General features: G+C 49.4%; 1 protein-coding gene across 1 annotated transcript; it reads right to left on the reverse strand.

The window, feature by feature from the left end:
- Positions 1–6,062: 6,062 nt before the first annotated feature.
- Positions 6,063–8,753, reverse strand: LOC148123707 (N-acetyllactosaminide beta-1,3-N-acetylglucosaminyltransferase 3-like). Its single transcript, XM_087919020.1, has 2 exons — positions 8,694–8,753; positions 6,063–6,710 (listed from the first exon to the last, which is right to left on the reverse strand). Exons 1-2 carry the CDS (start codon positions 8,751–8,753, stop codon positions 6,063–6,065), a joined length of 708 nt encoding a protein of 235 aa, XP_087775146.1.
- Positions 8,754–12,246: the final 3,493 nt, after the last annotated feature.

A 12,246-nucleotide genomic window follows, 5' to 3' on the forward strand; every position in this document is an offset into this window, starting at 1 on the left:
GGACCTTTGTGGGTCATCTAGTCCAACCCCGTTTGCTCCAGTTGAGATGAGATGAACAGAGTTGGAAGGGGACCTTTGTGGGTCATCTAGTCCAACCCCGTTTGCTCCAGTTGAGATGAGATGAACAGAGTTGGAAGGGGACCTTGGTGGGTCATCTAGTCCAATCCCGTTTGCTCCAGTTGAGATGAGATGAACAGAGTTGGAAGGGGACCTTGGTGGGTCATCTAGTCCAACCCCGTTTGCTCCAGTTGAGATGAGATGAACAGTTGGAAGGGGACCTTTGTGGGTCATCTAGTCCAACCCCGTTTGCTCCAGTTGAGATGAGATGAACAGAGTTGGAAGGGGACCTTGGTGGGTCATCTAGTCCAACCCCATTTGCTCAAGTTGAGATGAGATGAACAGAGTTGGAAGGGGACCTTGGTGGGTCATCTAGTCCAACCCCGTTTGCTCCAGTTGAGATGAGATGAACAGAGTTGGAAGGGGACCTTGGTGGGTCATCTAGTCCAACCCCGTTTGCTCCAGTTGAGATGAGATGAACAGAGTTGGAAGGGGACCTTGGTGGGTCATCTAGTCCAATCCCGTTTGCTCCAGTTGAGATGAGATGAACAGAGTTGGAAGGGGACCTTGGTGGGTCATCTAGTCCAACCCCGTTTGCTCCAGTTGAGATGAGATGAACAGAGTTGGAAGGGGACCTTGGTGGGTCATCTAGTCCAACCCCATTTGCTCAAGTTGAGATGAGATGAACAGAGTTGGAAGGGGACCTTGGTGGGTCATCTAGTCCAACCCCGTTTGCTCCAGTTGAGATGAGATGAACAGAGTCAGAAGGGGACCTTGGTGGGTCATCTAGTCCAACCCCGTTTGCTCCAGTTGAGATGAGATGAACAGAGTCAGACGGGACCTTGGTGGTCATCTAGTCCAACCCCATTTGCTCAAGTTGAGATGAGATTAAAAGAGTTTGAAGGGACCTTGGGGTCATCTAGTCCAACCCCTCCTCCCCTGCCCAAGCCAGGTTAGATGAGATGAGATGAACAGAGTTTGGAAGGGACCTTGGTGGGTCATCTAGTCCAACCCCGTCTGCTCCAGATGAGATGAGCCGAACAGAGTTCGGAAGGGACCTTGGTGGGTCATCTAGTCCAACCCCTCCTCCCCTGCCCAAGCCAGGTTAGATGAGATGAGATGAACAGAGTTTGGAAGGGACCTTGGCGGTCATCTACACCAACCCCTTCCCCCTGCCTAAGTGGGGAGACCCAACACCATTTTGGATTGATGGGAGTCCAGGCTCTTCCTTGAAAGCCTCCAAGGGACGAAGCTCCCACAACCTTCATCCCCTTAACAGATTAGCAGAGGTGGAAGATGGAAGGGAACTTGTGGGTCATCTAGACCAACCCCTCCTCCCGTACCCGAGCGAGGACTCTACACCATTTTTGGACAGATGGGAGTCCAGGCTCTTCCTTGAAAGCCTCCAAGGGACAAGCTCCCATAACCTCCATCATCACCAACGAGAGTCCTCCTTAACAGATGAGCAGAGGCGGAAGGGACCTTGTAGGTCATCTAGACCAACCCCTTCCCCCTGCCGAAGGGGAAACACCCTACACCGTTTTTGGACAGATGGAAGTCCAGGCCCTTCCTTGAAAGCCTCCCAGGACCAAAGCCTCCTGGGTTGATTGTCCTCCTTGTCAGAAAGTTTCTCCTTAAAGAGTTTGAAAGGGACCTTGTAGGTCATCTAGTCCAACCCCCTTCTCCCCTGCCCAAGCCAGGTTAGATGAGATGGACGGGGATCTTGGTGGGTCATCTAGTCCAACCCCGTCTGTTCCAGATGAGATGACATGAACAGAGTCCGGAAGGGACCTTGGGGGTCATCTAGTCCAACCCCGTTTGCTCCAGAGGGATGAGATTAACAGAGTCAGAAGGGAACCTTGGTGGGTCATCTAGTCCAACCCCGTTTGCTCAAGTTGAGATGAGATGAACAGAGTTGGAAGGGGACCTTTGTGGGTCATCTAGTCCAACCCCGTTTGCTCCAGTTGAGATGAGATGAACAGAGTTGGAAGGGACCTTTGTGGGTCATCTAGTCCAACCCGTTTGCTCCAGTTGAGATGAGATGAACAGAGTTGGAAGGGGACCTTTGTGGGTCATCTAGTCCAACCCCGTTTGCTCCAGTTGAGATGAGATGAACAGAGTTGGAAGGGGACCTTGGTGGGTCATCTAGTCCAACCCCATTTGCTCAAGTTGAGATGAGATGAACAGAGTTGGAAGGGGACCTTGGTGGGTCATCTAGTCCAACCCCGTTTGCTCCAGTTGAGATGAGATGAACAGAGTTGGAAGGGGACCTTTGTGGGTCATCTAGTCCAACCCCGTTTGCTCCAGTTGAGATGAGATGAACAGAGTTGGAAGGGGACCTTTGTGGGTCATCTAGTCCAATCCCGTTTGCTCCAGTTGAGATGAGATGAACAGAGTCAGAAGGGGACCTTGGTGGGTCATCTAGTCCAACCCCGTTTGCTCCAGTTGAGATGAGATGAACAGAGTCAGAAGGGACCTTGGGGGTCACCTAGTCCAACCCCATTTGCTCAAGTTGAGATGAGATGAACAGAGTTTGAAGGGACCTTGGGGGTCATCTAGTCCAACCCCCTCCTCCCCCTGCCCAAGCCAGGTTAGATGAGATGAGATGAACAGAGTTTGGAAGGGACCTTGGTGGGTCATCTAGTCCAACCCCGCTTGCTCAAGATGAGATGAGATGAACAGAATTGGAAGGGACCTTGGTGGTCATCTAGTCCAACCCCCTCCTCCCCCTGCCCAAGCCAGGTTAGATGAGATGAGATGAACAGAGTTTGGAAGGGACCTTGGCGGTCATCTACACCAACCCCCTTCCCCCCTGCCTAAGTGGGGAGACCCAACACCATTTTGGATTGATGGGAGTCCAGGCTCTTCCTTGAAAGCCTCCAAGGGACGAAGCTCCCACAACCTTCATCCCCTTAACAGATTAGCAGAGGTGGAAGATGGAAGGGAACTTGTGGGTCATCTAGACCAACCCCCTCCTCCCGTACCGAGCGAGGACTCTACACCATTTTTGGACAGATGGGAGTCCAGGCTCTTCCTTGAAAGCCTCCAAGGACGAAGCTCCCATAACCTCCATCATCACCAACGAGAGTCCTCCTTAACAGATGAGCAGGCGGAAGGGACCTTGTAGGTCATCTAGACCAACCCCCTTCCCCCCTGCCGAAGTGGGGAAACACCCTACACCGTTTTTGGACAGATGGAAGTCCAGGCCCTTCCTTGAAAGCCTCCCAGGGACCAGAGCCTCCCTGGGTTGATTGTCCTCCTTGTCAGAAAGTTTCTCCTTAAAGAGTTTGAAAGGGACCTTGTAGGTCATCTAGTCCAACCCCTTCTCCCCTGCCCAAGCCAGGTTAGATGAGATGGACGGGGATCTTGGTGGGTCATCTAGTCCAACCCCGTCTGTTCCAGATGAGATGACATGAACAGAGTCCGGAAGGGACCTTGGGGGTCATCTAGACCAACCCCGTTTGCTCCAGAGGGGATGAGATTAACAGAGTCAGAAGGAACCTTGGTGGGTCATCTAGTCCAACCCCGTCTGCTCCAGATGAGATGAGATGAACAGAGTCAGAAGGGAACCTTGGTGGGTCATCTAGTCCATCCCCGCTTGCTCAAGATGAGATGAGTTGAACAGAATTGGAAGGGACCTTTGTGGTCATCTAGTCCAACCCCGTCTGCTCCAGAGGGGATGAGATTAACAGAGTCAGAAGGGAACCTTGGTGGGTCATCTAGTCCAACCCCGTTTGCTCCAGAGGGGATGAGATTAACAGAGTCAGAAGGGAACCTTGGTGGGTCATCTAGTCCAACCCCGTTTGCTCCAGAGGGGATGAGATTAACAGAGTCAGAAGGGAACCTTGGTGGGTCATCTAGTCCAACCCCATTTGCTCCAGATGAGATGAGATGAACAGAGTCAGAAGGTACCTTGGTGGGTCATCTAGTCCAACCCCTTTTGCTCCAGACAGGATGAGATGAACAGAGTCAGAAGGGAACCTTGGTGGGTCATCTAGTCCAACCCCGTTTGCTCCAGAGGGATGAGATTAACAGAGTCAGAAGGGAACCTTGGTGGGTCATCTAGTCCAACCCGTTTGCTCCAGAGGGGATGAGATGAACAGAGTCAGAAGGGAACCTTGGTGGGTCATCTAGTCCAACCCCGTCTGCTCCAGAGGGATGAGATTAACAGAGTCAGAAGGGCACCTTGGTGGGTCATCTAGTCCAACCCCGTTTGCTCCAGAGGGGATGAGATTAACAGAGTCAGAAGGGCACCTTGGTGGGTCATCTAGTCCAACCCCATTTGCTCCAGATGAGATGAGATGAACAGAGTCAGAAGGTACCTTGGTGGGTCATCTAGTCCAACCCCTTTTGCTCCAGGCGGGATGAGATGAACAGAGTCAGAAGGGAACCTTGATGGGTCATCTAGTCCAACCCCGTCTGCTCCAGAGGGGATGAGATGAACAGAGTCAGAAGGGAACCTTGGTGGGTCATCTAGTCCAACCCCGTTTGCTCCAGTTGAGATGAGATGAACAGAGTTGGAAGGGGACCTTTGTGGGTCATCTAGTCCAACCCGTTTGCTCCAGTTGAGATGAGATGAACAGAGTTGGAAGGGGACCTTGGTGGGTCATCTAGTCCAACCCCATTTGCTCAAGTTGAGATGAGATGAACAGAGTTGGAAGGGGACCTTGGTGGGTCATCTAGTCCAACCCCGTTTGCTCCAGTTGAGATGAGATGAACAGAGTTGGAAGGGAACCTTTGTGGGTCATCTAGTCCAACCCCGTTTGCTCAGAGGGGATGAGATGAACAGAGTCAGAAGGGAACCTTGGTGGGTCATCTAGTCCAACCCCGTTTGCTCCAGAGGGGATGAGATTAACAGAGTCAGAAGGGAACCTTTGTGGGTCATCTAGTCCAACCCCGTTTGCTCCAGAGGGGATGAGATGAACAGAGTCAGAAGGGAACCTTGGTGGGTCATCTAGTCCAACCCCGTCTGCTCCAGAGGGGATGAGATTACCAGAGCCGGAAGGGTACCTTTGGGGTCATCTAGTCCAACCCCCTCCTCCCCCTGCCCAAGCCAGGTTAGATGAGATGAGATGAACAGTTTGGACGGGATCTTGGTGGGTCATCTAGTCCAACCCCGTCTGCTCCAAATGAGATGACATGAACAGAGTCAGAAGGGACCTTGGTGGGTCATCTAGTCCAACCCCATTTGCTCAAGTTGAGATGAACAGAGTTGGAAGGGCACCTTGGGGGTCATCTAGTCCAACCCGTTTGCTCCAGTTGAGATGAGATGAACAGAGTTGGAAGGGCACCTTGGGGGTCATGTAGTCAACCCCTCCTCCCCCTGTCCAAGCCAGGTTAGATGAGATGAGATGAACAGAGCCGGAAGGGACCTTGGTGGTCATCTAGTCCAACCCCATTTGCTCCAGATGAGATGAGATGAACAGAGTTCGGAAGGGACCTTGGTGGTCATCTAGTCCATCCCCGCTTGCTCAAGTTGAGATGAGATGAACAGTTGGAAGGGGACCTTGGTGGGTCATCTAGTCCAACCCCCTCCTCCCCCTGCCCAAGCCAGGTTAGATGAGATGAGATGAACAGAGTTCGGAAGGGACCTTTGTGGGTCATCTAGTCCAACCCCGTCTGCTCCAGATGAGATGAGATGAACAGAGTCAGAAGGGGACCTTGGGGTCATCTAGTCCAACCCCATTTGCTCCAGATGAGATTAACAGTTGGAAAGGGACCTTGTTGGGTCATCTAGTCCAACCCCCTCCTCCCTCACCTCCCCTCGCAAGCGGAGACCCGACACCATTTCTGACAAGTGGGAATCCAGCCTTTTCTTCAGAGCCTCCAAGGGATGAAGTCTCCCACAATGTCTCAATCACAAAACCACAGGGGAGCCGGGAGGGTCCCTTGGAGGTCATCCAGTCCAACCCCCCTTCCTTCCAAGCAACAGACTCTACCCCGTTTGTGACAGACGGCGTCCCAGGTCCTCCACAACCTCCATCCCCCAACGAGAGACCCATCCTTCACAGACGAACAGAGTTTCGGTCGGGAGGGCACCCCGGGAGGTCATCCAGTCCAACCCCGCGCTTACCATTGAAGACGAAGGCCGCCCGCTGGCAGTGCCCGTCCACCCACTCCAGGAAGCAGCGCTCCTTGAGCGAGAGGTTGTGATGGCACTCCTCCAAATCCCACATCAAGACGTCGCCGAAGACCTCGTTCTCCCGCGCCACCAGCGCCAGGTGCTTCGGGTCGGACGTCACCCCTAGGAGGAAGACAGGCCGCAAACGGAAACCCCCGACTTCCACCGGTTGGGCCCAGGTGCGCCTCAAGGTGGCTCTCCGCAGGCCGGACGCCGGGTGGGACTTGATAGCCAGGAGCAACAGGGGCGCTCGGGAGGGTCCTTCGCACAACCCGTCCTGGGACATCACCTCCCGACACCTGTAGTGCTGCAGGTGAGGATAGAGGCTCTCGTAGACGCTCCGGTTGAGGTACAAGGTGAAGGTGCCGTTGGTCAGGACCTCCACGGGCTCCGGGGTAGCCGGGACCGGGTGTAGCTTCCACGGGGCGGAGCCCCAGGCCCAGGTGAGGAAGAGGAGGAGGAGGAGGATGGGGAGGACCAGGACCGCCAGAGCCAGACCCCAAAACAGGCCGGTTCGGGGTCTGGGGAGGAGCTGGGGGGGGAGGAAGAGGAAGAGGAGGAGGCGGGGAGAGAGCCATGGGCCGAGGAGGAACCTGTGTGGAAGCGAAAGGAGAAGCCCCCGACTCTCTTTAGAGGAAACGCCCAGAGTGCCCCGCCCTCCCAAATCTGTCCACCCCCTCCGAGGACCCTGAGATTCACCAGCCTGCGACTGGCCTAGGCAGCGTCTCCTACTCCACGAGGCTTGGCACTGTCGCCAGCCCTCCTCCTCCCTCCCTCCCTCCCTCCTCCTCCTCCTCCTCCTCCTCCCTCTCCCTAAACCCCCTCCCTTCCAGCACTGATAACATTCCCTACTTGGGTGATAAGACGTCTGCCAGGAAACCGACCAAGCTCAGAGGGCACCTAAGACCCCACAGTCTTCCTCCTCCTCCTCCTCCTCCTTCCTCCTCCCTCCCTCCTCCTCCTCCTCCTCCTCCTGCTGCTCCTCCTCTTCCTCCTCCTCCTCCTCCTCTCCCTAAACCCCCCTCCCTTCCAGCACTGATAACATTCCCTAGTTGGGTGATAAAACTTCTGCCAGGAAACCAACCGAGCTCAGAGGGCACCTAAGACCCCACAGTCGTCTTCCTCCTCCTCCTCCTCCCTCCTCCTGGCTTCCTCCAGCTTCTGTGCCCCTCTGCCAAGCGAGGCTCTAATGTGGGTCAGGCTGATCAACTCTTTCACTTTGTTCTCCAGCCTCCCCCTCCCCCTCCCCCTCTTCCTCTTCCTCCTCCGCCTCTCCCTAAACTCCCCTCCCTTCGAGCACTGATAACGTTTCCTTAGTTGGGTGACAAAACGTCTGCCAGGAAACCAACCAAGCTCAGAGGGCAGATAAGACCCCACAGTCTTCCTCCTCCTCCTCCTCCTCTTCTCCTCCTCCCCTCCTCCTCTCCTCCTCCTCCTCCTCCTCCTCCTCCTCTCCTCTTCCTCCTCCTTCTCCTCTCCTAAACCCCCCTCCTTCCAGCACTGGTAACGTCCCCTAGTTGGGTGATAAAACGTCTGCCAGGAAACCGACCAAGCTCAGAGAACAACTAAAACCCCACAGTCTTCCTCCTCCTCCTCCTCCTCCTCCTCCTCCTCCTCCCCCTCCTCTTCCTCCTCTCCCTAAACCCCCCTCCTTCCAGCACTGGTAACGTCCCCCAGTTGGGTGATAAAACGTCTGCCAGGAAACCAACCAAGCTCAGAGGGCAGATAAGACCCCACAGTCTTCCTCCTCCTCCTCCTCCTCCCCCTCCTCTTCCTCCTCTCCCCTAAACCCCCTCCCTTCCAGCACTGATAACGTCCCCCAGTTGGGTGATAAAATGTCTGCCAGGAAACCGACCAAGCTCAGAGGGCACCTAAGACCCACAGTCTTCCTCCTCCTCCTCCTCCTCCTCCTCCTCTCCCTCAACCCCCTCCTTCCAGCACTGGTAACGTCCCCAGTTGGGTGATAAAAACGTCTGCCAGGAAACCAACCAAGCTCAGAGGGCACCTAAGACCCCACAGTCTTCCTCCTCCTCCTCCTCCTCCTCCTCCTCCCTCCTCTTCTCCTCTTCCTCCTCTCTCCTCCTCCTCCTCCTCTCCCTCAACCCCCCTCCCTTCCAGCACTGATAACGTCCCCAGTTGGGTGATAAAACGTCTGTCAGGAAACCAACCAAGCTCAGAGGGCACCTAAGACCCCACAGTCTTCCTCCTCCTCCTCCTCCTCTCCTCCTCCTCCTCCTCCTCAGGCAAACAAGACCACGAAGGGTTGGAGAACCCAGGTTTATTTGCGCACAGGCTCGGCGCCTTCACAGGACAAACTTCTGAACCCCCGGGCTATGCCCCGTAGATGTGACCTTTATTCAGTTTACGGCCCTAGCTTCACCCAGGGGTGGCTAGACCGTAACATAACATACTACGCAAAAGGAGGAGTCGTTCGCACGGGTGGCCTTACCCGTCTTATCTTCCACACCCAGCCTTGCCATACGGTTTATTACAGGGAAATAACCTCCTGCATTACGTTGATCTTCACGGTCAGCGAGTTTTTTTTGATCCTGTTCTTTTGGACCGCTTCCGACATAAAGATGCCAACTGTAAGCTTTGCAATATAAGCTCAATAACTTCCGCTCATCATATTAATGCCTTTGTGGTATTTTAACATATTGCTTCATTCACCCTGCTTTGAAACTTCACCTAAATCATCACATTACTGTGGAGTTTCATACATGTTTATACTTATACCACCCTTGTCCTATTGTTTCTTTTATTTATTTTTCTTATATGTATCCTATATGTATCTTATATATATTTCTTCAATGTATTTCATGTATTCATAACTATGTTTATACTTATACCGTCCCTGTCCTATTATTTCTTTTTATTTTTCTTATATGTATCCATTTCATGTATTCATAACTATGTTTATACTTATACCGCCCCTGTCCTATTATTTCTTTTTATTTTTCTTCTATGTATCCATTTCATATATATATATATACATATGTGTGTGTGTACGTGTACATGTACGTATACATATACATATACATATACATACATCTATATATTCAATATTAACTTAGACCAGGGGGAAGATCTTCGGCAGATAAACTATAGCTTAATGATATGTCGGTCACTGATAAAGAGAATTTATACAAAATGTTTCATCGCTGGCACCTACCGCCATCAAGGTTAGCCAAAATGTTCCCTAACATGTTGGAAATGCAATTGCGAGCAGGGAACATATCTCCGCCAATTTTTTGGCCCCCAAAATGTAGAATTTGGATAGAGGACAGAACAAAACAGAAAGCCAGATTCGAACTTTTGACATTTTTCTACCAGGCGGAACGGAATAGGGGAAAAGGAGGCGCCGATACTTAATCTTGCATATATCTTTATAACTGCAGCTGGGATCGCTTTGCTCGGAATATGGACATTGGCTACGACTCCCTACAGAAAACCTGATCATTAATAAAATAGAGGAATGTGCCGAGATGGATAGAGTAACTACATTGCTAAAAGATAAATGAGAGAGTGAATAGTAAAAAATGTAGGATATCTGGTACGACAGGATAAAGAAAAGGTGACATCTGAGGACCGGCTAACTCTGGGAAAACAAGGCTGAGGTTTAAACAACTGTAAATGAATTATATGTAGAGAGAGAGAGAGAGAGATTAAAAGGATGAAGGAGTCATGATGACAATGTATAACATGCTATCAGAAGGAAAGAATAGAATAGAATAGAATAGAATAGAGTGAGTAGAGTAGAGTAGAGTAGTAGAGTAGAGTAGAGTAGAGTAGAATAGAATAGAATAGGAATAGAACAGAACAGAACAGAATTAATAGAATAGAATAGAATAGAATATAGAGTAGAGTAGAATGAGAGTAGAATGAGAGTAGAACAGAATAGAATAGAATAGAACAGAATTAATAGAACAGAATAGAATATAGAATGAGTAGAATAGAATAGAATAGAATAGAACAGAATTAATAGAATAGAATAGAATAGAATATAGAATAGAGTAGAGTAGAATGAGAAAAGAACAGGAATTAATAGAATAGAATAGAATATAGAATAGAGTGAGTAGAGTAGAATAGAATAGAATAGAATAGAATAGAATCCAAGAACAGAACAGAATTAATAGAATAGAATAGAATATAAGAGTAGAGTAGAATAGAGTAGAATAGAATAGAATAGAAACAGAACAGAATATAGAATAGAGTGAGAGTAGAATAGAATAGAGATAGAATAGAACAGAATTAATAGAATAGAATAGAATAGAATAGGAATAGAATAGAATAGAATAGAATAGAAGAATAGAACATAGAATAAAGTAGAGTAGAGTGAGGAGTAGAGTAGAGTAGAGTAGAATAGAATTAATAGAATAGAGTATAGAATAGAGTAGAGTGGTAGAGTGGAGAGTAGAGTAGAGTAGAGGTAGAGTAGAATAGAATAGAATAGAATAGAATAGAATAGAGATAGAATAAGAATACAAGCAGAATTCTTTATTGGCCAAGTGTGATTGGACCGCAAGGAATTTGTCTTGGTGCAAATGTCTCTCAGCAAATGCCAGAAGTATCTATTGCTCAAATAATACTGTAAAATGTGTGTGTGTGTGTGTATGTATATATATATATGTGTGTGTGTGTGTGTGTGTGTGTATGTGTATATGTGTATATGTATCTATGTATCTATCTATGTATCTATGTATATGTATATATATATGTATATATGTATATGTATATATTTTCTAAAAGGTTCTCGCGGTATATGTATATGTATATATTCTTAAGTTTTTGTAAGAGTACTTACATGTGTTTGAGCTGGAGGTATCCAGGGGTGTGCAGGATCTGTTTGTGCCCAGAGTGTTTGCCTGAACTTGTGGTGTGAGAACTTTTTGTTTGTTTGTTTGTGAGTGCAGGCTTCCAAATATTTTTGACAGTCTGGTGGAATCACCTCTTCTATTCATGCTTTGGGTCTTTTTCCAATCTCTCGGCTCCTCTGATCATTCTGTTTGCTGGGGTTTTCTATCGCGGCTAGGATTTTGCTGCCATCAAAGTCGGACGCTATGTGTTCTATACGGACATTAGCATTCTTGGAATCCTGCAGCCCCGATTGAACAAGCGCACAGCAACCGGATCGATCGGCGGCGGCACCCGGTCGGCGGTTGAGCTCGACGCGGTTGGCGAGCTGATGTGAAGCGATTGTCAGCTGTCCTTAATCGCCCAGCGCTGGCGCCCGGCACCAATTCAATATAAACACGCGCGTACCCAGCGGCGTGCAGTTTTAAAACACTGAATAAAAGAAGCTAAACCCAGTAAGCTGCCTACGCGTCTTTGGTGATATTATCGAGCGATCGACATAATGACCTATGGTTTTCATGTGTTGAATTAAGCGAGGAAGTGTGTTCCAACTTTTTGACACCGCATTTTTGTGTTCCTCCGGCGAGTACTTACTCTTCGATCGAGGGGTCTGTCCATTGTATGTGGGTGGACACGATGCGCAGGGGACTTCATAAACGCCTTGCTTTTTCAGAGTCAATTTTATTTTGGGGGTTTCTTAGGATGGCTGCTCTTTTTCTGTCTGTTTTGAAGGCCGTCTTGATGCGATGCCTGCGTAGTATCTTACTAATTTTGTCTGTAGTACCTCTTACGTGAAGGGCAGGACAGCTGTTCCATAGGTCTGTTCATCTTTTATTTATTTATTTATTTTTAATTTTATTTTATTTTGTCAATTGTTTACAAGATAATAAGTATAAGTGTATACATAGTTATGAATACATGAAATAGGTACAAAATAAGAAAAAATAAAGAAAAATAAAAGAAACAATAGGACAGGGACGGTAGGCCCGATTGGTGTTACATATGCACGCCCCCTACAGACCTCTTAGGAGGAAGGGGTGAGGTCAATAGTAGACAGTCTGGTTAAAGTTTTGGGGTTTGGGAAGAAACTACAGAGTCGGGTAGAGTATTCCAGACATTGACCACTCTGTTGCTGAAGTCATATTTCCTGCAATCAAGCTTGTGTGGTTAACCTTGAGTTTGTATCTGTTGTGTGCTCTTGTGTTGTTATGGTT

Source organism: Pseudonaja textilis, unplaced genomic scaffold (genome assembly GCF_049901715.1).
Source record: "Pseudonaja textilis isolate UNSWEBS1 unplaced genomic scaffold, rPseTex1.2 PTEXSCF23, whole genome shotgun sequence".
Lineage (NCBI taxonomy): Eukaryota > Metazoa > Chordata > Lepidosauria > Squamata > Elapidae > Pseudonaja > Pseudonaja textilis.

What these genes read in the sequence shown, in the direction of transcription:
- LOC148123707 (XM_087919020.1), bottom strand. Translation starts at nt 8,753, where the DNA reads ATGTCGGAAGCGGTCCAAAAGAACAGGATCAAAAAAAACTCGCTGACC. An exon ending in CGCTGACCGTGAAGATCAAC is followed by an intron (nt 6,711 to 8,693) that starts GTAATGCAGGAG and finishes CTCCCCCCCCAG; the next exon opens with CTCCTCCCCAGACCCCGAAC.